Genomic DNA, 26,799 nt, shown 5'->3' on the forward strand with positions numbered 1-26,799 from the left:
CGAGAACCAGCAGTTTCACTTCAGGATTGGGGGGAAGGATGGATGAGGGTGAGGGAACACCGCCGCAGCTGTAGTTTATTGTCAAGACGGAAGGAGGGATATCATTTAATATCCGTCAAAATTCAAAAGAAAAATGTTACCTCTGCCAAAGTTGACCAACATGCAGATTCAGTGATGCAGTAACGGGATTTGTACGTTACCAGGCTTCATAGTAAGATTCGGAATCTTCAGATTTATTTAGATGCCATTTGTATTTAAAAATAACTTAAAAAAAAAAGTGATTTGTATTCTAAATTGATACACAGGCCAAACGTCTGTGAATTAAAAGCAAACACGAGAACAATAGGAGTTCAACAACAAGAATGAATGAATGAAGAAAAACTTCATAAACCTTTTTCACAACAGGACACTTTGAAATTTGTAATAAAAAAAACAAAACACAATCGTGTGTAAAGCTGTTAGAATAAAATCATATTTGAACGTCTTTTCAGATAAGTCACAAAAATAAGTCTGCGTGCGTTTTCTATGCTTCTGATGTCACTCCACGCTGCCTGCTGTAGTCTCTGTGGGCAGCGAGCTGATGTGCTGAAGCAGCTGATCGCAGTACAGAGGACTCCGCTGTTTGTCTCTCACAGCCTCAGCCTCCTTCTTCATAAGCGCAGGGTGGACTGAGCTGCCTTTCTTCAGGATTTCTGCAAGCACAATAAAATGCAACAACAGACAAACAGAAGTCAGCATAGTGCATAGGATATTTCAAATAGTTCTTACAAATCTGCCAAACGTTGACACCTTTCAGGAACAGCAGAGCGTAAAAGAGGTATCTGATGGTACAAGTTATTGAAGAGAGGTATTACATCTACTGGCTTTTCTGGCCTTCTTTCGGTAATCTGTATAACATGTTATATTGCAGAGATGATGAGTAGAAGAACTGCTCTTTTAAAAACATCCAAAAGTTCCAATATTTAAGCAACAAGTTGAGAATAATCTGGTCCATGTCAGTGAGCTCATGTCATTTAATCACTACAAACTTATACTGCAGATCCAAACTGTGTCCACTTTCTGTCTGTCACTATCGATTCATCAATAACTGCTGGAACAAGCTGATAATATCCGTCACTGAAGAACAATATTGGAAGAAACTTAGAGAACAGCATGAGGGGGAGTTTAATTATTTACACTTTATTTACTGCACGACATTTTCAACTGGAGTTTGTTGCCAGTTAATTCCAGATGTAAAAAGGTTTACACACCTCCAACGCACTTGTCCACCTCGTTGGGATGAAAAATCAGTCTCCACACCAGCAGATGGCAGTGATAAACTATGGTTTAATTACCTCTTTTAACCAGCCATGTACAGTTTCCCTTCCCTACCACTGGGAGGCGATCATTTCCTGTTCAAATCTTTGTTACCTCATCATCTGCATGATTTTCAGTGGTATACTGAATTCCCTACTTTGTGTCAAAGCATAAAAGTATCAGAAATAATTGATGACATGCCATCTCTCCAGATGTATTTGTCCGTCTAAACTCATATGATATGTGATACTCACCTTTGTTCTGCAGGGAGATTGAGGGGATTTTCAGCTTTTGTGTAAACTCTACCGAGTTGGGATTGATGTGGGGTTGAGACTTTGAATTAAAAGGGAACAATGATGGCTTGTGAGAAGTGAGATGCGCCCGTGCCAACTCACTTCTCTCAAGTGAGAGAAGGAGGGATGGTGGGGGTGGCAGTGTTGTCCATCATTCTGTCAGGACATGCTGTAGACATCAAGCCACTTCACAGACATGCGTTTGAAATACAAGAAGCATAAGAATGGGATTAACTATTAAAGGAACAAGTAGGGAGAGGTAGAGAAGAAGAAAGAGAATGGCGGCGGGGGGGGGGGGCAAACAAAGAAAGCTTCAAACAGAGCAATGCACGAGAGGGAGGAACGTGTCCACATTTGGATGCTGTCAGATACAGACAATCACTCAGCAAGATGTGAGGTCATCTTATTTCACGGAGAGAGTCTGATCTGTCTGCGAATGTGCTGAACTTTATGAGGATCAGGCTACACACACTTGCAGATGTTCCGTTTACGCTAAGTGGAAGAGACAGATGTGCTGACACTCACTCTACAGCTGAACTGTCACTGATTAGGCAAAGTGTAATCAATTACTTTGCCGCATCAGTATCACTCTGGATGGCTGAAACAAGTAAGTTGGATGATTAACAAGATAAAAAAAAACTAAAGTATTCAAAATGACAACAGGTCAATCTGGCATTGGCCACACGAAAAAAACAACAATCTCTAAGCGCCTTTTTTACTTCTTCTTCTGTGACTCAGAGCTCAAAGTCCATTGAGTCCTGCTGGTGAAGTCAACTTTTATACATACAGTGTTTCATTTTTGAAACAAAGGAAAGGGTATTCTATCAACTGAGCCCACATCCCCTGCGCAGGGTTAAGGGGGGGGGGGATCTAGCCTCCCGGCTGACATAACTAAAGGATAGGTGTATCCTAGACGGGGCAGCAGAAGGCAAACAAAGATAAGCGCGCCTGGTCAGTCACACATACAATACAGCCAATTTACTGTTGAATCACCTCTTAAACCTTCATGCACGTCTTCAGACTACGACTTGGAAGACTTGGAGAAAAGCTGCAAAGCTGCAAAGCCACAAACTCCTCACAGAGAGGCCCCGAAAGCTCCAAAACCACGACAATCTTGTCCTATAACAACTGCAAACCGCTTGCAGAACTGTGTCCCAGTAATATTTATTCTAAAACAGCTCGCTGCTGCTGGTGTTATTAAATGTTCTTCAAGCAGGATTGACTCAGGCATGAGCTGGGTTATTGGAAGTTATTTTCAACTGCGGATTTGGTGCTCTAATGTGTATAAATGGCAGCAGGACGGCGTGTGTGGGATCAACTCAAAATAAACTAGAAGGCTTATGGTCATGAAGAGTGAGTGAACACAGCAGCCAGGGCATCACTGTGGCTCAGTTATGCATTTTAAAATGTTTCTGGAGAGCAGTACTGAGAGAGAAAATACCAAACTGCACGAGGCTTTGGCCAAGCAAGTATTAATCATTATCAAAATCATGTCAAGTTTGGTTTTAGAGTTTTCTCTGCATTTGTTGACATTAAGCAAAATGTGGAACATACTCAGGCTCACCCCTTAAAGGGATAGTTCGCCTCTTTTGCTGTGTAGACCGTGCAGACCGAAGTGCAGACCGAGCAGTAAACACCATAACAGGCGCGGCTATCGGCAGGTGGCAATCACGGAATGATACGAAGGGAGAGAAAATAGCGCCAAGCGATTTTGAGGTCTGACTTTTTCCTGCACAACGATTTTGTGATGCAAATGTATTACTCTTTTGAACGCATATTGTATTGAGAAGCAAAACGCTTTATTTTTGTGGCCCCAGCCAACCAGCCGGACTACCTTCATCAACGCCAAAACGAGGCTGGAACTCGTCTCACAGTGCGCAGCGGGGGGTAAGAAAATGTTCATAAATAATATTGCTAGTATAGGATGTCAAAAGAGGTGAATTATCCCTTTAACACATAAGAAACTGTGCGCATTTCCAAATGCATTTTAACACTTAGAATGAAACTTAGAGAATTAAATCATCTTACTTTTACAGGAAATACTTAAATGATACAAATATGCACGACACAAAACTACTCAACTGCAAAATCCAGACAGAACATGTGGCTGTTCATATTAGGTATTGTCCTATTTTGCATTCTATAATCAATTTACCCGGCACCCGATAGATAAAAGCTCTGTTAAAAATCTACGTAGCATTTGTAAGTATTTAAAACGCTCGTATTGGACGTATTAAGCTATTGCTACATCTATAGAGCTTGAGAATGCGTTCTCGTCTTTTTTTCCTTTGCTCTCTTTGTCTTTCTGAGGCTGGAAGATGAGAGATCCCATAGTGAGGCCTCTCAGCTTTGGCTAAGCCATCAGCACTCGCCTGTTTCCTGTCAGAAGTCATGACAGCTAACATCTCTGATGAATAAGTGAGAGCGAAAGTCCAGTGGAGCTGCGCCTCAGTTACACACTTCAGGAAAAAAACACTCAGACTTTCTGATAGGGCAATAAAACACAGTCGTGAAGCAATTGCAGAGAACAGAGGGCAAGAGAGGAGGAAGAGAGACTGACAGATAAAAGATGGAGGGATTAAGGGGGATGAGCCTGAGGACAGATGTGAAGAGGTGGCCCGGGGGAGAGAGGGTCTTCATGTGGTTGTCGTTAGGTGGGATGGATGCAGAGAGGAATCCTGGGTGGAGAGACTGAAACTGGCCACACACAGCTCTATCTATCTACCCCAAGTGTTTGGAGACAAAGGAAAGATGGAGCTATGTTCACATATTGACTTCTGAAAGAACTCTCTCAGGTGGGCACTTTTCCATATCTGGATCTTGTATTTCACTCGTGATGTCCACCACCAGCCCAGACACTGATGGAGTTCAAGTTATTTGGCAGGGATATATTGTTCATGCTGCTCGGTGATAAATTGGGTGGAAAAGAAGGACAAAGGAGAGCTTTTGAAATAAGAGAGAAGAGATTTTTGTTGGGCTGCTTGCCAGTGGAATAATGTGATGTTTAACAGAGGACACCCCGAATTCCTCTTATCCCTAAGCGAGTGTGTTGGACACAGCGGGCTGATCTGAGTATTAGGCCGAAACTCTGCTTTCATCAGATCCTCATATTCAACATGATATTAACCCAATATTTATGTTTGCCATATAACTAGCATCGTCATTTGATATCATGAGGAATGCATGAGGCTGTGTCCCGTTGTTTTGTGTTCACAGTCTTCCTCTCAATAGTTGGTATCTAGATCTGTCAGCGTAAAATACGAAAAATCAAAACAGCTGTGGCCCATTTCTTACGGAGCACATATTCAAGCACACTCATTTTGGACAACTTTCCTTTTTAAACATTTGCACCCATCTCTAACAAAGCCAAATGCAGACACGCGCGTCCTTCTCCAGCCATCGCCCACCGATCAACGCCCTCCCCTCATCTTTGGAGCTCTTCAAACACCCCACCCAGCCTCACCCAGCCTCACCCAGCACTTGGTCCTGCACGGAGCTGTCGGGGTCATCCAGGTGCAGGAGGAGCTGCTGAAAGAGGAGCTGCAGATGAGGGGCAGAGAGCTCAGGGTTGTAGTCTTTGGTCAGACTGGACAGCCACAGTCCCAGAGCCCGCAGAGCAACACCACGCACCTCCTCACTGCTGTCGTCCAGACGCTTCAGCAGCTCTTTGGAGACAAAAAATATGACAAAAATCACCCTGTCTGCTTTGCAGATGAGTGGGTTACATACTTTCAGAGTGTGAGGGAGAGGTGTAGTTTTCCTTATTTAAGGATTAATTAACCACATCTGGCATTCAATAACAGCTGTACATACCGACATATACAAAGTAATTTCCCATCAGGGATTAATAAAGTTTTTTTGTTTTTTTTTGCACAGTATTTTTATTAGGTCTTTTTCAAGTCGTGTAGGACATACAAGAGAAATAAGATTAAGCACAAACTGAACAGGGCGTACACTTCAAGCAATGACAAACGTGTTATATTATTATATCTTACGGCTGTATTATTATATAATAAAGTGTTTTTGAACTAAACTGAACAGAATTGAACTGAACTGAATTGAAATTAATATTCTGTAATTCTTATCCTAATGGACATTATCCCACTATTCTCTGATTATGTCAGCTACATTAACTAATGTGCTCAGGTCCATTCATGTACTGCAGGGTAACATAAGGTATTCTTTCTCTTGAGGATTAAGTGGCAATCCAATTCTTCAAACTAAGTAGACCAATACTTCTCAATCCTGAAATAAAGACAACCTACAATATATGGCCGCATGCACGCCACATGGGCAGTGCCAAGAGGGTTACAAATGGGATTATTCCATTATCACTTACCTGGGTAAATCTTGTTGAGAGCTTCACGATGCAAACTGGCTCCTATGAGCCTGAGCACGGCAGAAAGAGAGCGAGAAGCGAACAGTCTGCTCATCTGAGAGTCCTCATCCAGCGCTGACAACAACTGCGGACACAGCTTTTCCTCCACGCACAGCAGCTGCATACAGAGAAGTTCCAGGCCAGTCATATCAAGATCTATTCAAACTCGCTTTTCTATGCAGAGGTTATGAACTCAAAGCACCGTAGTTGCTTTCATTGCCGTGGTAGTTTTAAAAATGTAAGTTTTTATTAGTTTCAACTGTTAAAGTGAAATATCACCCGAGCTGGGATTGGATCTCTTTGTACAGTGATAAACATTGAGCCGGACTTCAGATGTGCAGAGAGGAGAGAAGTTTTCACCAAACCGTAGATGAGAAACAGAGTTAATGAACAAAAAAGGTGAGGCTGAGCACACCGAGTCGCACGCCAAGAGGCGATGGCGTAAACCTCCGTCACCCTGTCTGTTTGTTATCGAAACCATGCAGGCAAAACAATAAAAAACAGAGCAAGGGGAGAGGGAGGGATGGAGACAAAAAGAGGAGAAAATCTTGGCAGATGTGTGATCCACCATTACATCAGTGACAATCTCAGGGTGCCAAGTGTAACTGGAGCTGCAAATGGTTTTCACAGGGAGTGGAGAGGCAACAGTGTCCTTCTAAATTAAAGGTTGTCTGATTCACCTGTGGAAAAACACAAACTTTCTGAGGTTAGGTCATGTTGTTTATTTTATCTTCAGTACTACCCAACTCAAAGTCCAAAGTTTTTAAGTAATATGGCCTCGTTTAGTCACCTCACTCCAAGCTTTCTGTTCTTGTGAGGACATTTGGGAGGTTTTATCATGCACACCTACACCCTAACACGCAGGTCCATGCTACATTGTCAGCCCAGATGTTTTCACTACCATATATTTAAGAAGGTGCGACTACAGTAGAAGAGGTGTGTGAACCAATTTTGACTGGTCAGTGTGCACACGCAAGGCCAAACGCTGCCAAATGCTGTACATGTGGTTGTGTGAGCAGAAATTCTATAAACTTGGCACGAGCTCCTTGTTCCGGTGGCAGTTCCTACATTTAACAATGCCCCAGAACAGTGGCAGCATTGTTCCTTCAGGACAAAGGTATGTGAACCTGATTGCCCCCACATACACCTGCTACCTGCTGTGGCCAACTCTTTCAGCCAAGAGAGAAAGATACCCGACAATATATTTTCTGAAGTGGCCAGGTGAGACTGCTGCATGATGACAAATGGACAAAACAGAGAATCTGAAGTAAATGTCAACCCTCGAAGGGTTAGAAGAATGTACTACCACATCTTTTCCTTTACAGCTGAGTCAATAAAAAGTGTTTCTGCAGATTGACAATCACAAAGACATTCAACCAGAGAGGCCCCACATCCGGTATTTGTTTCCAGTACGTTGAGCTGTTTTGCACAGAGGGATATGTATAATAAAAAAAAAATTAAAAACCCACAAAGGATCCTGTATAAATCTGTGAAAGGAGAAGGATGTGTAAATGTCATTCCTGGAGTGTTTGTATGTACCTGTCCAGATGTGATGGCCCCTCCGTGCAGCAGGGCCAACAGGCAGCTTAGGGCGGAGGTACGGACGGCGGCAGCGGTGCGGCCTGCGTGCCACACCAGGTTAGGAAGCAGGATGTCACACAGAAACTTCTCTGACTCATCATGGAAACGTCTGGAATGAAGAGAATGATTACAGAGAGCAGACAGAATGAGTCATTTTTCATGTTGTGCACTTTGGTGTGCGTGCGCTTTAAAAGGAACCGGTCAGCACCATTTCTAAATAAACAAATGCTGCAGTAGCATGACTGCTGCAAAACAAGTGCTACCATACGGTCCTTTTCCCACACTCTTTGTGTGGCGAAAGGATGGGGGAAGAAAGAAAAAGCAGGAGGCAAAAACATCTGGGTGTCCTCCTTTCTCTTCTCCATTATTTTTCCACACTGTCTTTGACCCTCTGACATTAAGCTCCACTCTGCCTCCCATCCTTCAGCTGCTCAGCTGGAGTGACGATAAAATTGTCATGCACTGGTTTTCATAAAGAGTGCTGTAAGGTTTCAGTGCCTGCAGGGGGAGACTGTATGTCAAAGATGGAGCCAGAACCTGGTTGCTTCACGGTGACAGGTGTTGACAGCTTGACACGAGTGATGCAAAGACGTCCTCCCATTTTGTGGGAATCGAAAAGAAGAGAGGAACTTTACTTTGTCGTTGTATGTCTGTGTGCACTTTCACCTACACACACATGCACATACACACTCACTACACAGCTGCCAGGGAATTTCGACTGGAGCTGCCTGTGTTTTCTGTACAACTTACAAAGACGCTGCTCCGACAACAAAACCCTCTCTCAGAAATTGAAACAGCTGAAAATTTGTCCAAATGATTAACTGTAAGCAAGCTGTCCCTAAAGTCTCGAAGTTAGTTTGACACATAGTAGACAACAGTGAGTGTACTGGAGTACACCATCACTTGAATGCCAAATGATTCCACACTGTGTCAACCCCTTAATAATTGCATTATCTCCAGGGTATTTGCTCTCACAAAAACTTTAAAAACAATTTCAAAGATTTATCATTTATTAGATTCATCATCTTTCTTATCTGCAGGCCCGACCACAGGAACGTAATGCAGTACTGATATTGAAACACTTCATTTCCTCAAAACGTCTACATTTTCAACTGCCGACACAATCCTCCTCGATATGGAGAAAACCAGTGTTCCACAAACTTTTCTGACATTCCTCAAATTCTTTTTTTCAGCTGTTCCTTCCTGGATGGCTCCTGTTGCTCTGCTGTCTACTGTAAATTTTCCCAAAGATGTTCAATTGGATTGTCCAGGCTGTTTTTTTTTTTTTAAACTTTTTTTGTCATTGGAATCTTGTGTCCTTTGGAGTATTCCACATCAGCCAACGTTTTGGAGACTAGAGGTCCTAGTCAGAAGGTATTTCTGGTAGATTCACAAGCTTTTATGCGGCCTTGTAGAAATATCATCTCCCCAACACTTTCTGCGCTCTTGTCATCACACTCCCACCTGTGCATTTATTTATAGACCCCAGTAAGATTAAATGTACTTCAGCTGTTTCTATACATCCTGATTACCGCTGTAAATGTTTGTCCACTGATTTTTAGTTGATCGCTGATCTTCCTTCATTTTTTTCCAACTTTGTGATGACTAACAAATAGTCCAGTGGCCTCAAATTTGCTTCAATGTACAAACTGAACAATCTCAGATGCACTCAGTTTTGGTGCGGTGACTTTCTAGTTTTTGACTCATCATAAGCTGAAACACTGGAATGAAATAAAGGAATCCTAAATCTTTTCACACCCCTGCACAGTCTCACTTGAATGTCTATTGTGTAACGTGCCACAGAACACTCTCAGTCTAGTTTATGGATATTTTGTCCTACATTTGTCATGACATGACATGGTTTGATACTGTAGCATGTTTGCGGAACTATTGTGAAACTTTTCAAAATCTATATTGTTCACACCTTCCTCTGATATTCAAACCCCTTTTTTTCTTAATACTGATTAAAGAAGGTACCACCACATTGGGGTGAAGTCTTGTTGAAGAACTTTTCAAGAGTACGTTACAAATTACAGAGTCGTCATGGATAAATGCACAGTTCCGATTGCTTTGTTTAGTCTTGTTTCAAGGTTAGAGAATTCCGTACTTGGAATAAAAGCCCCTCAATAGCATTTATTTCTTGTGGTAACTCTTGAAATTTGAATTTAAGATTAAAGACACTCGTCTTTTGCAGTCTGTGCACCCTTGAAAGCACTCTGTTATCTCAGTTGCAAGCAGCACGTGATTTTGGCCTGCCACATCGAGGTAAAAAGGTATAAACTTTCACTTCTTCTGCTTAGATTTCATATCCAGCTTTTTAATCACAGCCCAAATATCCACATGAAATAAGAACAGTATATATATGAGGATATGAGGATGAAAGGAACTTACATGTAACTTTCCCTTTCAGCTTGTTATTATACAGCAGAGGTGTCATTATGTCATTTTGGATGCACAACAAAGGAAAAAAAAATCTCCATGTCTATCATTGTCCTCTTGATGACATATGGTGTGTGTGTGTGTGTGTGTGTGTGGCCTGCAATCTGCTGAACAGAGATCAAGACATAAATCATGAATGAAGGTTTTGATTATGAATGGAAATATTATGGAAGACCACACAGCCCCACACAGTGTGAGTTAAAGATTTGTTTGAAACCTTTGAAGGTATAACAAGGTTTTGCGTCTCTTGGCGGTTCTGTGATTACCAGAGATATATCTCAGGAATGAGAGTGCCAGTTCGTGGCGCAGGTGGCCACACTGGAGGCAGGTAAGAGACAGACTTCTTTTGTCTACTATGAAAACTGGATTAGAAAAAAAACAAAAAAAAAAACATCAGATAAAAACATAAAGACTTTCCAATTTCCACATTTTTGGCAAAAGCGGCAAGATAATCTGGCTTCCGAACTCCTGATGTTTATCAATTCAGTGACATCAGTGTTATTTTGTTTGTTTCGGATTCCTTACACCGTTGCAAAGTTGACCCTAAAATAATGACATTTTATTCCGAAACAAAGACTAAGAATCGGTTCCTCATAATAACTAATGGAAACAATTACTTACACATATAAATCTTTTGGCTGCAGCATTAGGGTTAGTTACACACTGTATAGATGTCTCCCTGACAACTCCACAGATGAAGTTTGTCTTTCTGATTGACAAGGGCAGCTGTTGTGATCGCAGGCTCCCAGAGAAGGCCTCAAGTTTAAAACATTCACTCAGACTGAAGCCCAGAGCCCAAGCTAAAGAGAGGAGGGGGCTCCACTCCGGGTGTCAGACATTCCTGCTATACTAGCTTCTTAATCAGTCAATAACCATTGAAATTACTGTTGAGAAGGCTGTTGTCTTCCTAAAGTCAGGCTGGGAAGAGATTAATGAGAGAAAGCCTATGTGATACTCCCAGAGAGAGCAGATCAACTCAAATTGTTCTCCCCCCTATAATCTGTGTAGTGAGCTGTAGTTTTTCATTCCTAGCGTACTTTCTGTCAATAAGAGCAAACCATACCTAAATCAAGATCTAAAGAAGCTAATAAGTTTTAATAACAGAATGACTGAACAATAATGTTGTTTTGTGGTTGTGTGCAATTTAAATTATGTTCCATTGTGGGTGTGCTCGTAATGACGACTTGAAAAAGCAGACAAACTCACACAGCTGACTGACGCTGAAGCCTAAAGTGACACTATGCAGTGATGATAGGGTGGAAATTGTTTCACAGCATCATCATCATCATCAAGTTTTCTTTCAAAGTTAGTGTGAGTGATGTGTCTCTCTCACCCCTGGGAATCCAGTGAGTTGTTTGCATCTAGCAACAATTTGGCAAGCATCGTGAAAATGCTCATCCTCATTTCTGTGTCTTTGTTCGGCTGAAGACATTTATGGAGAAGAGGCATCAGCTGGCTCAGAAACTCCCCAATTACTGGACCTAGAGCATAAACATGGAAAAAAGAAAGATGAATTACTACAACTGTGGCATTTTGCACCTTAACCCATTGACGCCGGATGTTGCGAAGCGCAACATTGTGCCTAACGCCGGTTGTTGCGTAGCGCAACATTGTTCATTTATCATTATTTTCAAGACGCATGTAATGCACAATGATTGGTATTTGTTTGGAGAGGATGAGGACGAGGAATTTTTTGGCTTTCAAGTAGACTGGCAGTCCGCTGGATTTCGCCCCCGACGTCAACAAAAGTTTACTCGTACACCGGGGCTGAAGGTGCCAATATCTGAAGATGCAAGTCCTTTAGATGTGTTCTCGCATATTTTCACTGATGAAGTTTGGGATATGTTGGTGACAAAGACAAACTTATATGCGGATCAGGCGCGCGGCCACACACCATCCAACTCGAAGTGGAGCCCCGTGTCAAAGCAGGAGATGAAATCTTTCAACGGTCTCTGCCTAACTTTTGGAATGATCAAACTACCAACTCGCCGGGATTACTGGAGGCAGAGCAAGTGGCTGTATCAGACAAATGTCGCCCGAGTGATGGCACGAGATCGTTTCGACATGATCTGGAGGTAATTATTTATTCTTGCGCTTCATTCTGACAACTTCTCATTCTTATTTGAGTGGCGTTGCCTTTATGTAAAAAAAAAAAAAAGAGAGCCCGGTGCGAATTACTGCAGTATGACAACTATGATGTTTTAGAAGTCGTGTCACTGAAGTTTAAAGTATAACTGCACAATGCAAGATATATTGCAGGTTTTTTTTTATCATTCATTATTATTGCTGATATTATTATTTTGCAATGACGTCTCTATCATGGCCAGTAATGTAGCTGAAGTGGTGCCTACAACTACTACTACTACTAATAATAATTGTGTGTGTGTGTGTGTGAATAAAATGGGTGTTTGTCTGTGTATCTTTTTTTTTAATAAAAATGTGTTGGTGTTAATGCTGAATGAACATGACGGAATAAAAGCAGAGAATTTAACCTTTAAAATGCAACTTATTTCATGTCTTTATGTGTTTCAGAGGCTGAGACTATTGAATTGTTCTTAGGTGTTTTCAATGAATTGTTTTTAGTTAAAAAAATCCTCAGGCATTGGGGACCTTTTCTAAAAACTGGCTTAGGCATTGAGCAGCCTTTTTTGCAGGTGCTTTAGGCGCCAATGGGTTAATTGCTTTGGAAACTTTAGAGGACAGATAAATCTGCAACCTTGGTTCGTTTAAGTGCAAAAGTGCAACATGCACTGTAGCTAAACCAGTGACTATGGTGTTTGATAAATTCACTCTTGGCCAGTTCCATCACATCAATGCATTCCTGTCTTTAAAACAGATGTGATCAAGACAACAACTCAACAAACGGAAGGAGGCTTCTCAAGGAAATCACAAGGTTGTCCGAGAAATGCAGAGCAGCGTCTCCCAAACAAACAACACTTCAAGTCAGATAGAGAAAACTGGTGCAAGTTTTTCCATTTCATTTGTAAAAAATGTACAAAATAACACTCATGAAGCTTCAAGCCATTGAAATTGCATTTCTCCTATATGTCAGTTTGGAAATGGTCACATGATAATGTAAAAAGTTACACTGTGGCATCAATACTGCAATGCAGCCACACAAAGTATCGACAAGCTGCTGTAATCTCAAATCTCCCTTCAAAAAACAGCACAATACAAGTAACATGCCTCTTTGCATGGTCTCAGTGGAATAAATCTCCCACTTGCTTATGCCTGTGCGCATACCTATGCAGCAAGAACTCTGTGCTTGCCACCAAAAATACCACACGAATGCCCAAAGCATATTTCAAGGTCAGTAAATCACAATTTGTCCAGGTTGTTGCGCTGCCATGCAAACCGTGCCTTTAATGTCACTTCAGCGGTGCGTGACCCCTGATTCTTTGTTTGAAGTCTGAGCTACTTTCTGGGTCAACAAGTTGGATGACTCAGATTCATTCTGTCTTCCTATCCAACAATCCATCCATTTTCTAGAACTGCTTTATCCTTCAGGGGAGGTCACGGGGAGCTGGAGCCTATCCCAGCTGTCATTTGGCATGAAGCAGGGTGCAGCCGGGACATGTTGACAGTCCATCATAGTCAGTCAAAACTAAGAAAATACTAAAGCTATCCTTCAAAACAAGATCCCAGAGAAAAGTCTCTCATATTGCACATTTCCTCAGTAGTCTTTTTGTCAGCAGCAACTGTAATAGAAAACTAAAAAAAACAAAACTTTTTTCTGCTCTGACCAGAGGGCTATTAGGACATATTCATTAAGACCTCAATAGGCTGATAAGGCAGTGACACAGCTTGTGGAGGAAATGAAACGTTGTGTGACGAAGCGTTTCTATGCAAATACCTTTTCCAGGAAAATGAGAAACTCGGTGTGTAAGTATTCCCGCTTCCATTCATGCCCACACACCTATCCAACACCAGTCTGACCACACATTCACAGAGGCTATGTATAGTCACTGGTGTGTGTAATCAGTGATAAGTGTCCACGCTCTGTTTGTACTGAATTGTGACCAATATGATAGGAGACAGAGGAAATCCTGAGGACGTGAGCCGGCCTCTTAAAAAAAACATGGAAAACAGAAAAAGAGACAAAACATGAGACATTTTGTATCCACAGGAAAGAGTGAATCAAAGGACCCTGCAACCAGAGGTGTTTAAGTGGACGTCTGCGGGGGCTTTCATTGCAACAGAGAAAGGTAGAAATAGTAGATTTCAATGGATAACCAACAAAAACATTTCTCATTGATGCTTAAAGAAAAGATTGTGTATCTTGACCTTGAGCAGGGCACCAGCAACTTCTGTAGAGACAAGGAGAGAGGGCAATCGTGGCAGACAAAGTCCACCCGGACATTCTGTTATTAACTGCAGAACAAAAGATTGTCAGGACATGAGAGAGAAATGATTCTTCCTGTCTCAAACAAACACAGATGAAGTGAGTAAAGAGCTGATGAGCAAGCAAAATAACCATCTCTCACTTGTCATATCAACTACCGACAATTGTTTTGAAGAAGGCTGATTTCCCTTAATCATGCACCCAGCAGACACAGCGGCCACACACAGTCAGTTTCGCTCCCTCTTGCAAAGTCCTCAGGGTGTGTTAGGAGACTAAAGATCACATCTGCTAAAGTAAAACCTGAGGGAGGCTTAGAGCAACATTAAAATGTGCAAATAAAACAAACTCTCACAAAAGCCGCTCAGACACACACAGACGCGCACATTGTGCTTCAAAGTGGCCTCCATCTAGCAGAAGGTCAAGAGCAGACGGCTTTGCTTCTGTTTGATGTAGTGACCTACATAGGGATCACCGAGCGGCCTTAGAATCGACTGGTCAGTTAGCCGCAGGAGTGTGTGCATGTTTGTGTGTGGATTAGAGTTGCCCAGTCAATTAGACAGAGTGGAGACGCAGAGAGAAAAAGACGGAGATGAAAGCGTAGCGGAGCGAGGTGGTGATGATGGAGGATTATGTTGTATTTGGAGGAGGTAAAGTCAATTCTGAGCACCAAAGCAAGGGTCACAGCTTTTTACAACATTTATCAGACACACACAAACACACACATACATAAGCACGGCAGAAATATTTTAGAAAAGTCAGTGAGCCAAAGGGTTCAAATGACAGCACAGTCTTTTTTTTTCTGTGTGGGTGTCTTTGACCATCAGCTTCACTGAATGGCTAATAGAGTTTTTAATCTATAATCATTGCTGATTATTGGTCTTGGGTGATTAATCTTTTTACAGTGCCTGAAAGGCTGTCACATAATTAATTACATAGTTACTCGTCTCCTAAATTTGTTAATTTGATGGTTCCCTAATAGTATAGATGGTGCTGACAAGCGCATGCCACAACATCTCCTGTTTAGCCCAGTAGCAGATGTGCAAAAAACATTAGTGAGAAGAAAGGGACCTGAAGAAAAAGGAATTTTCTTATACAATCCAATTTCCAGAAATGAGAAAAAAGGACTGTGTAAAATGTGAATAAAAGTAAAATCAAATGATTCAGTATCACTTCTTTAAACCACTGATAACAAATACAGTCAAGCAGTGATTTCCCCAAATGTGAGATAAAAGATTGAAATGAAGTGGTACGCTATTTCGAGGTCCAGTGAATGAAGAGTTCAAGGTGGCAAGAGCAAGATAGCAAGCAATCTGGACACACGCCGGTGCCTGATTTACACTGGCAAGGTCATCTGGAGGAAGGCGTATGACATTGAAAGACCTGAAACACCTGAGGATTCTAGGAGCATCACTGAAGATGTGTCCAGAATGAGGCATCAGCAGCTGCATTCCAACAGCAACTCAATTACATGGACAGTTTGTGGTAGAAGGAGTCTATGCTGCTCTGAAAACTTCTGATTTTTATGTCCCGACTTAGTGACGGATCATTTTGAATAGGAGAAATAACTTGATGGAAGTATTTGACTTATCTTGTTAACTTATCGTGCTTAAACAATCTACAGTATAACGGCTTTACCAAGCATTACAGCTTACCAGTTAGACTGTCCATCCCCAATAAGCCGGGGTGAATAGAGTCAGTGAGCATGTTTAGATCAATAACTTATGCGCTGTCTTTTTTTTCCTCTTGTCTTTAGCTGTAATGTGTGTCCAACTTCAGCACCTTGAGGTCTCACCTGACTGCATGACTATGATATGTAGTTGGAGTCTCTGAGGGGAGTAACTGGACCAGGTGTTGACAGAGGCAGACAACCAGTCCAGGAGCTGTCCCATATGCTGTCTATAAAGCTCCATCAAGTCCAAGCCCTGTACGGCACTCAAAAAGCGTACACTCTCCAAGGCCTACAGAAGAGGGGGACAGGTGGAATAAAAACGATGTCAATCATCAAGAGTTACAAAAAAATAGAACAGAATATTCTGTTTTAGTTTAACAGGAATTCTTTAGGTCCCACCAAGATGGGAGACACAAAACATCATGTGAAACCATGGAAAGAACAACACAAGAGACAAGACAGCATCTCACATGTAAAACCACTCAAACAAAAGTCTACACACAGGATGTCACATAACCAAAGGCAACTGTCAGAGACACACACAGACAAAAATACACATCAATAAAGCTGAGCTGAGAGGAAAGGGCAGGGATGAGGGGTGGAATAGTAAATAATTAGCTGAACAGGGCAGGGGAACTGACCCTTAAGGCGTTTCATAGTTCCTGTCATAATCCCTTAGGGATGGACAGGGACAGAGATATTGTCTGAGTCAGTCCGAAGAAAGCTAGACTTCCCTGAAATGTCCATCGATGGGAAAGACATGGCCCTTTTCTGGGAAAAAGAGTTCTGCTTTTCCTCTGGGTCCAGGAATGCCCAAGGCCACTCTCACCCTCCCTCTCTTTCTTAATTCATTCCTTCCCATCTCTCCTCTAATATTGCTCTCTGTGTGAACATACACACCAATGCAGACAGACATAAACACACAGTCACACTGGTGACCGGCGTGGTGTCTGCTCAGCATCTGTGCCAGTTCCTTCCCGCTCCTCTCCCTGTCATTAGCCTACAACGGCGACAAGTGGCTAGATGACATACTGAGCTCAGACACCATCGGCTTCACTTGTCACCCTTCCTGTTTGCACCGTGGATTTGGAGGCTGACCACATTACAGAAGCTCTTTACCAGGGTAGGACTTGGGTTGGGCGACCTGAGGGGGGTATTATGAAAGAAAACGGAGCTTGGCAAAATGACACAAACCTGCAAAGAAATACCATTCATCTCTCCCCATCTGTTTTTTCTGTCTGTCACTTCTTTCTCCACATTTCACCCGCCTCCTTTCACCCAAGGCTGGATTCAAAGTTCTACTCCAAAGGTGCAATTTCAGCTCCCCTGGCTAAGTGGGTAATTATACAGCTGGTCATGCCCACTTTGAAACAGTACAAATGCTTACATTCCTTGAATAGCTCTTGCTTCATAAAACTTTGCATTTCTGGTAAAAGGGATGAAAAAAGATAAAAGTGAGGAGGAAAAATGTGCCAATTCAGAGAAGCAGTACACAAGCACGATTACATGTTGGTTTTCCAGTGTGCAAAAAAAAAAGTGATGAGAGAGAGCTGCATCTTGGATTGCATCTTAATACTTTGAGTTTTCTCACCTTTGTGCTGAGCTGTGGCTCAGTGGAGAGACTCTGGACAGTGACCAGCACCTGCAGCAGCTGCAGGCTGACTGCGCTGCAGTCGGACTCACACTGATGCAGCAGCATATCCACACATGTCAGCAACTGCTCCAAGTAGATCACCTAACAAAGAAGAAGGCAAAAAAGACGATCAAAGGATTGTTTTTTGGTTTTTTTTCCATGCAGATGAGAGTTCTGTCCGACTCTTGTCTCTAATTTTACACACATAAAAACAGATCAAAAAGATACAGTTACTGGGAGTGACAACTTTCTTTCCATCTCTGAGCATGAGAATGTGTGACTGCTGTCACTTGTCAGCCAGTGTTGTGGTGAGGTCATGTTTTGACAAAGACCTGCAGCTCAGGCTAATTTCCATGCCATCATTGGGATCAAGACCTCTTTTCCTGTTTTCACGCAGCCTGTCATTAGGGCTTCATGGGGGAGGGAGAAGGAGATTGAGGGGTGGTGGAAGGTGTAAGTGTCGTTGAGAAGAAGAAAGAGTGTGTATTTTTCTGTACAAGAGGGCAGAGAGACCTCCAGGTGTTTGCTTTGGTCTAGCAGTGAGCATGGGCCATGAGCAGTATGCAAGTCGCACATGTACAACCTCGTATTCTCACCCATTGAAAACACTCAACTCAAAATAATACAGGAGCTGTATCACTAGGGGGTGCACTATCTTTTCCCAAATCTTCTATGTTAACATACAAAGAGTGTAGACGCTATGAGCACGATAAAAGCAAAGAATTGCAAGGAAGAGGGGAAACCAATGTGCTCCCAGCTGTGAAGAAGATTGTTGAGCATATTCAGGAGAAACACAAACAAAAAAAACAAACAATTCCAGGATCTTAGTTGAGTGTGCAAACATGTTTTCTTGATGCAGTCTGGGAATTAAATAAAAACCTCCAGAAGCAACTACAACGTCCCCTCAACTCTAGACCCAAGACAAGTCATAGATGAGGGAATCCCCGCCTGTGACTAAACCATTCACTGGCTCATAAAGACGACAGGAGCGCCAGGAAAGCAGTGGTCCAAATAGCATGACAAACAGTGGCAGACACACATATTAGTGTACAAACACACAGACATCCATATTATACACATGGAGAAAACAACCATTAGGGCTGGAGCAGAGTGTGAAAGAGGGAGAGCGGAAAAAGTGGTGCGCTGTAATGACTAGGTGGACACCTGGAGCCAGGCGATATACACCTGGTTTTATTGGAGTCGGCACACTCCTGGGGCCTCATTATGTAGTGTGTGTGTGTGCGTGTGTGTGCATCTGTCCACCATTGGATACATCAATTACACTTACCCAACTCCTCTTTAAGGAGCCTTACCAGGCAATGAATTCCTATCCAGTGGGGAGCTAACCCCATACAACCACTGATATTGCTATGGCAACAGGAAAACAAACACTGGGAGTGTGTGTGATGTCGAGCCTTTTGCAGTCAGGTAAAGTTAGCCGTTTTTGTACTCTCTGTCGATCAGTGGAGCAGCGAGCGGTATCCAGCTGTCATTTGTGTCAAAAGACGGACATGCGGGTGAAAGACCCGCTTAGAAGTACGTTTTTGCAATCATCACAATACTTGATGTTGTGACATAGTGAGATGTTTTTTTTCTTGTACAGACAAGATAAAAGAAGACACACTGGCAATATGACAAGGCACCCCCCTGTTGACCTGCTCCTCGAGGCTTCAGTGGCAGCTTCCCCAGACAGCCTGCTCACTATTAATATATCTGGTTGTAAATATGTCTATTCATTCACTATCTTTGCCAATTTACTCCAGCCCTGCAGGTAGTATGATGCCACCATCACCATGGCAACCTTAATCACAGTTACACTCAGCTGTGAAAGGTGTTTGATGGTGGCTGTTTGTTAATCCTCTGTGGAATACCCCTTTAAATAGAAGGCTGTGTGAGATTCATGAGAAGATCCCCCTGCATAAAAACAGCGGTTTCTTTAACCACTGGCTCGCATTTTATTTCCTCTCAGGCTCATGACCTCATCTTCAATTTACTACTAATATTTTAATTCTCGCTGAGCATCTGTGATTTATTTTTGTAAGCTGTCTTTTTCCCTCAACTGAAATACCGAAAAGAAAACAGAGTTGAAAGAGTCTTAGAGGCTGAGTCAGGAAAGAGGCATCATATATCAGCTTTCATTTCTCCAGCTCCCCGCTGAGCCTTGCAGTTCCCCTTGCCTTTGCTCACTTTGAAGATTATTTATATTCAATTTCTTAACAGACATTCATTTTGTCCAAGTCAAACATCACCTCTTCTTTCTCTCTGCCTCTGGTTTGAAGTGGCAAATAATTCTTTCAAGTTCAAGCTTTTTTTAGAAAAGCTTTTTAAATACCTTAACTTATGAAAAGTCAAATTAAATATAACAAGGGTTCTCCATCTTCCAGATCTGTGCTGTGAAATGTAGGTAAATGAACTACAATGAAACTAAAGTAAAATATGAATAAGCTGGAGATACTCTAGGTTAGCGTTTCACCAGGGAGAGAAAGACATCTGGCTTGATGGTGGGCGCACCCATCAAGCCACGTCCCACGTCCAGTGGTGTCATTTACACAAACACGCTGACCAGCTCCTTCTTCCTGCAATGAACGGTGCCTGTTGTCGAAGAATGTTGCAGGTGCTTTGTTTGGGCGAGCTTTTCAGTGACATCGCTTAATGCTTTGCCCTAAACAAAACAGTGAGAGGGAATGACAAAGGAAGACAGATGGAAAACTAAAGGAAGAGGAACCAGAGGTCTGCCTGCATCTGTGTGGCAGCATGTGACCGCCGTCCTGTTAATTCTCTATCTGGTTGACCCTGCTGGACATCGTTGAGGGAGGACAGAAGGAGGTCAGCGCCGCTTCCTTATTTATCACCGGCCTTGACTGGGCCGGCTTTGAAATTTCATGGATTCTTTTAATGGCATGGCTGAACAGCAGTCTGGTGCTAAGACCTTACGCATGTCTATAAAATAAAACAAAGCCCTTGTCTGCTTCAACGGGTCAGAGAAGCCAGGCAAAGGTCACATGAAATTAGTGGATTTTTGTTATTATTATCTCAGGGAAGAAATTCTTGCCGGCCTCTCGGAGAGGGGGGGTGGGGTCATGGGTAAAGGTGAGGCAGTGTTCCAGCAACATCAGAAAATAGCTCTCTGCCAGACGACAACAAGGGAAACATACTTGTTGCAAAAGAGAAAGGAAAGCAAGTCTGCCCCAGATTTGATTAGATTTTTCCACTGGCAGACTTTTACTGAGAAAGAAACTCCAAAGATATTTTAATAATGCCTTCTGCTGTGTAAAAAAAAAAAAAGAAGAGAGAAGAGTGCAGAATTGTGGCGGCACATTTCAAAGTTGCATGCGAGCAGATACAGTTTGATCAGAGACCTCAAATGTTAGATTTGAAAAACACCATGTGGCCGGACTGTCATTTTAGCAGAGTTGGCATTTTATAGAATTATATAACAGCGAACCCACTGAACTCACCGCGCACAGTGGGGCTATTGAAAAGCCCTAAACTAAAAACCTCTGAAGAGATGGGACACATTATCACAAATTCTATTTCCAAAAGAGTCAAATTAGGCGACAAATTTACGGTATGACTCCTGGACTATCACTGGCATTATGAGGTTGCTAAGATACATGCACAACACATACTCATACCTTTTTCAACACTATGACACAGCCATGATCACCTAACAAGACTTGAAGAGAAACGGCTGATGCATAAAGCTAAGAACAGTATGAGGATGTGTTTGTGGTGGGCGGGAATGAAGTAGATGGAATTACTGGAAAAACACTCATTTTCAGGTACATAAGTGAAAAACAGGTCAACCACATCCAAATGAAGATTTCCCCTGCTGACCTGTTGATATTCCTGGCAGACGCAAGGCAGGGCCAGAGTCTCGGCAATCTGCTGGAGATGTGGTTTTAGTAGAGGTCTGGAGCAGCCTCCCAGCACTGAAGCCAGAACCATGAGGGGGGCCCAGGGGTGGGAGGAAGAGTACGGAGCCGTCACATGTTCCAGCATCAGCTTGAGGAAGACAGGTGGTGGGACAAAGGTCCCTATCAGTTTTGCAGCTGCCAGGCACTGGTGGGCACATACAGGAAGAGAGAAAAGAGACACGAGGGGGTGTAAAGGAGGATAAGGAGAGGAAGTCCTTTTTTTTAATTTGCCAGACATCAAAGATCTACACAATCCTCTAAAGTAAACAGGTGCATCCCAAGTCCTTGAGCCATGCTTTGCGCAGTCTATATTAAGGGCAGTTGACAGGCTCAAATGGAGGTGAAACCGCTGACTCAACAGATGTGTCCTGAAATCTTTCTGTCTCATTGAAATATTAACAAACCTGCTTGATTCTGCTGTGCCTGTGCAGAGGTCGAGTAATATCAACTCCCACATATGAGTCATAAATGGGAAATTCAAAGTGATGTACGACATCCTGTGAATCTGGTGAAAAGCTCTGTGGGACTCACGTTGTGGACCACCTCCCTCTCTGTGTCGGTACAGGCCCGGTAGAGGGTGGCCAGCAGAGGCTGCAGGTGCTGAGTGCTGTGGTCCTCGGCATGTAGCAGCAGCACGGAGAGAAGCTGGGAAGTCCGGACTCGTGTTGACACCAGCCAGTCAGTCACATCATGGCTAATAGCTGGCACCAACCTGCCCAGGTTTCTCACCACCAACTCTCTGCAGCCCAGGCCTGGACGCTCAACTGGAGGAAAAAATGTCTTTTAAGAACAGCAGCTCAAAGGGCAGCTCAAATTGCAACACCTGTATAGTCAGTATCTTAGTATGCTCTATATGGGGATAAACTAACTAAATAACTCAAATGACTACATGTCCACAGACATCAGGCTTCAGCTTATCACATTCATTACACTTAACTTTTTATATCTGCGATATCCTCACAAAAGCAGGTGAAACTAAATCTTAAAAAGTTGCTACTTTTTCCATTTTTTTTGCATCCCTCTCTCTTTCTCCCCCTCTGTTTCTCTTTCTCTCCCACCACCTTATTCTGCTTCTCCCAGAGGCACATTGATGATAAAGGAAGCAAAGACTAAAAGAAGACAGAGATAAATCAGAGAAACAAACCATGACAAGCCCAAACAAGACCATTTCTGGTTGTCTCCCACTGTCTTGCAGTGACCTCCGCACACTGGGAGGGCTGGCAGATTTATGACGGCAAGAAAGGGAAAGACAAAGAGGAAGCCGAAAAAAAAAAAAGAAGAAGCCCCCTACTTTTTATTTTCTAATCATTTCTTTCTCATCTGCAGGCAAAGGTGGCACTCATTCATAATGTGACACGTGTCTCCCAGCTGGGAGACTTGCAGAGGAGCTTTAATCAAAAGCCGAGCAAAGGAGCCGAACCACACAAACTTGGTCACCATGTTCAGGTTCAGGTTCATTCCTGGCCCTGAGGCAAACACTTATCTTTCCAAGCCAGCACATGCCGTGACAACAAAGCTGTCTTAGACAGCACCAGTTTTATTGTGCGTTACAACCAAGGACACCTGCAATATAGAGGTACGATTTAATGTAAGGTGTAGTTACTAAATTTAGCGTTGCACTGATTTGAAGAGTTTAAGAGACATTCCAACACTTGTTAGGGCTTTGACTTAAATAACCAGATGAAAACCTGAACACCAATGTTTGACATCAATCCGCTTACTAATAGCCGCTTTTAATCTGTAACATAATATCTATAAAGTAATATTTGAGTAAAGCTTTAACAAAAAATACTCACATGTCTCACAAACACTCTCAGTAGGAGTCTGCGGGTCTCCAAACTGGCTACTGTCAATAATCTGCATTACTGAATTACAATGAACCTGTAGTCTACACCCATGCAGAGTTTTCATGTTCTCCCCGTGTATGCGCAGGTCCTGTCCGGGTACTCCAACTTCCTGCCACCATGCAAAAACATGCATGTCAGGTTAATTGGTGACTCTAAATTGACCCTAGGAGTAAGTGTGAGTGTGAGAGCGTGAGTGTTGTGTCTCTCGTTTGTCTCTGTGTGGCCCTGTGATGGACTGGCGACCTGTCCAGGGTGTCCCCTGCTTCTTGTCCAATAACATCTGGGATAGGCTCCAGCCCCCCACGACCCTATATTGGATTAAGCGGGTATAGAAAATGGATGGATGGGTTGGCGATTTATGAAAAACCCCAACAATCTTAACAGAGGGTCTGAACGTGCTTCTGAGTTTACTCTATGTTGGGTCTTTGCAAACGCACCTCTACGAGTTATAGTGCTTTCCAAACCATATCGTCTCAGAAATATCTGAGGCTGTGTCGGTGCTTTTGTTGGTTCTTTAGCCTTGCTCTGCTTTGGAAAAGACCAAAGTCAAAGTGAATAAAGATCTGCCTTATGGTGAACCTAGGTAATAAATAATGTTTTTCAGAGCAGCTGTTGCCTGAGCTTCTCACCGGTGCTTCTTCACCATTAATGGTTTTTGGCGCTTTCTCCCATTTGTGATGAAATTGGTTGTTTTCTGCCCCCCCCCCCCCCCCCCCCCCCAGTATGGTGGATTGCATGTCTGTCCCTGATGAAGGAAATGGTCCTTTCTTTTTGGACATTTATGGACAAACTGTCTCGCCTCTTATTTGGTTTACAGGTGAAAGCTTACGCTGGCGAATTGATTCCTAGTCCATTGCTTGGAGTATGTTACTTTACTTGCTCACTACACTGAAATTAGAGTCTTTCCACCTCTGGACCAAATGATGCATTTCTGTTTGCTTGTCTTAAAGGTTCAGCATGTTTGGTGTACTGACTTCTAGCTCCTCAAACTGCAATCAACAGAAAACTCCCCACCTGCCCTGAAACTACTGTGGCTGTGAAAAGCCCACTCTGGAGCCAGTGTTTATTTTGTCCCTTCTGAGCTACAGTAGTAATGGGTTGGAGGGCCACAGAGGAAACCTGTCATGTTACGTGGGAAAAATGACAACTATTCTTAATTCAATGCAATTCTACAATTGTGAAAACGCAGTTGCGTAAATTGTATCGTATCGCCAATGGATATCCTGATAGAATTTACACTGCGACTTTCACTGAAATGTTGGAGAGGTGAGAGGTGGGAAGAAGGATCTGCTTTTCCAGTGACTGACCTCCTGGAGGGTAGTGTGAAGGTGGTGTGAGAAGGAAGTCCATCTTGTCCTTGATGTCGTCCTCATTCTCCTTTTCCCATTGCATGCCTGTCTGCTTCCATAAATCAGCTGCTAGAAGTCTGAGGGCCATGTGTGTGTGTAAATAATTAGGGAGAATATAGAGTACAGTATACAGCAATCACTTTCTATCAAGGAGTAAAAAAGTAAAGAACAAAAATGTCCACTTGAACCTTATTTCTGGGATCTCATCACTGATGCTGCTGAGCAGGAGCGGAATGAGTTTGTGGAAATACGAGTATCGGTCTCTCAAGTGCAACAGCCAATCACCAACAACTGCAGTTACAGCTTTTCTCACCTGGACCAAAAGAGAAAATTAGGCCAAAAAAAGGCACAATTTACCATTCGTAAGTTATGGTATAAAGGCAAAGTATTCATGTGTCAAAACAGTGATAAAACATTTAGATTTATAAGAAAAGCTAAGATCCTCCAGACATATAATGAGATAATAACAGTGCATTACAGGACACTCTTGGGGAGCTCCCCAAAATAACTAACTGCACACACTGAACCTGTGGTGAGTCGTCAAACAGTCGCTGTGCCAGGTGTGAGAGTACATCATCCACGTTTTTTCCACTGCCATGCTGGATAACCGCCCCGGTAGCTTCGATGACCGACACTCTTACTCTGGAGTGCTGATGAGCTATTGTCAGCATGAGAGGCTCGACAAGACTGTCAGCCTGCAAGTGGAAGTGCTCTGAAGAGAGAAGTTAAAAAAAATTATAATTTCAGTTATGACTTTTTATTGTTTTGTTTTTTTTACTGGTCTTGTTTTGGTTGACTCACTGGCTTTCAAAGACAATAACAATGGTGTCATCCTTAAGTATGATTATTAGCTATCAACAAGTAGGTTTAACATTTTTTTTCTTTTCGTTTTTAGCTATGTTATATATTTGCACAGAACAGATGAGAGTTTGTCTACGTGCTTCGTAACCATGGCAACAGACTTCAGGACCAACAAAAGACCTTCGACCAACCTGGCACACTCTTCGCAAAGTCTATGGTGCACTTGCAGCTTTCTTTTTTAACATCCGGGAAAGGGTCGACCATGGTTCTCTGCAGTATGTGGATCATTTCGCTCAGATAGGGGGCTAAACGCTTCCCACACACCTCCACTGTCAGACTCAACATCGCCATGGCCAACAGCCGCAGTTCCTCCGCCGGCTCTACGATCTCTTTCTCCCCAAACCGCTGCGCCAGACAGGGCATTAGATACGGCAGCGATTCCTCCGGCTTGGGAACACATCGAATAAACTCTGTTAACATCACTATCGCGGTTTCTCTGCATCTCTCCATCGGATCTGACAGACATTTGAGGAGAGGCTTGAGGAGGGCAGAGAATACTTCCTGTAACACGGAACTGGAATGTCCTTTATCCATCGTCTCTTTCTTGATCAGCTCAAGAGCTCGCTTTCTTGTCGCCTTGTTGTCCTCGTTCAGGCAATTCAAATGTCGAGCGAGTCCTTTCAAAACTTCAGAAGCAGCATGCTCATCTCCAGCCGCCGCCGCTGCCATCTTGACTGTCGCTATGGTGACGGGTAGCTGCACGACAAAACAAACGGCTGCTTTACGATAGCCCCAGATTCAAATTCTAAAAACTTTATGCCCATTCACAATCACAAACCTATGCGTGCACCTGCCATTACATTACAAAGTCCCTGCTCACGTTGGAAATGTCATCACAATGTTAGGAGGAACTCAATTCAAAATGTAACCAAAAAACAGCCTGATTAAAAGAAATAAAATAAACTACGAAAAGCAAACAAACTAACTGCACGCTGTGTTCAGCATTCAGGACTGACCAAGTCACATTACCCTCACAAAAAAAGTATGTAACATATGTGTGGTTTAGTTTATTTAGTTAAATTCTCGGTTACCAAAATCAAATTAAATTGTATCATGTAATCATTAATAACAGACATAATCTAATCATGAATATATATTTTTGCCCGATTTCTTTTTCTTTGTAACTTGATTTGGTCATTTCGTTGTCATGAAGCAAAAAACAACCCGTCCCTGTTGTTGTTTCAGTGGCACTTT

The 26,799-nt window shown here is 42.7% G+C and overlaps 1 protein-coding gene across 1 annotated transcript; it reads right to left on the bottom strand.

Annotated features, from left to right (window-relative positions):
* Positions 1 to 248: 248 nt before the first annotated feature.
* Positions 249 to 26,281, bottom strand: dnaaf5 (dynein axonemal assembly factor 5). The gene is made up of 13 exons (XM_075454559.1): positions 25,737 to 26,281; positions 25,272 to 25,456; positions 24,933 to 25,057; positions 24,703 to 24,821; positions 22,080 to 22,312; positions 21,469 to 21,693; positions 17,590 to 17,733; positions 16,122 to 16,287; positions 11,321 to 11,468; positions 7,507 to 7,657; positions 5,929 to 6,085; positions 5,063 to 5,254; positions 249 to 692 (listed from the first exon to the last, which is right to left on the bottom strand). Exons 1-13 carry the CDS (start codon positions 26,272 to 26,274, stop codon positions 538 to 540), a joined length of 2,538 nt encoding a protein of 845 aa, XP_075310674.1. The 5' UTR covers positions 26,275 to 26,281; the 3' UTR covers positions 249 to 537.
* Positions 26,282 to 26,799: the final 518 nt, after the last annotated feature.

The sequence above is a fragment of the Odontesthes bonariensis genome, chromosome 21 (assembly GCF_027942865.1).
Source record: "Odontesthes bonariensis isolate fOdoBon6 chromosome 21, fOdoBon6.hap1, whole genome shotgun sequence".
Classification (NCBI taxonomy): domain Eukaryota; kingdom Metazoa; phylum Chordata; class Actinopteri; order Atheriniformes; family Atherinopsidae; genus Odontesthes; species Odontesthes bonariensis.

Bases quoted from the DNA above. Each gene is read 5' to 3' on its own strand.
- dnaaf5 (XM_075454559.1), bottom strand. From the start codon at position 26,274: ATGGCAGCGGCGGCGGCTGGAGATGAGCATGCTGCTTCTGAAGTTTTG. The intron at 24,822-24,932 runs GTTCAAGTGGAC...CATGGCCCTCAG, and splicing joins GATGAGATCCCAGAAATAAG to ACTTCTAGCAGCTGATTTAT. The intron at 5,255-5,928 runs GTAAGTGATAAT...TTGTCTCCAAAG, and splicing joins TCTCAACAAGATTTACCCAG to AGCTGCTGAAGCGTCTGGAC.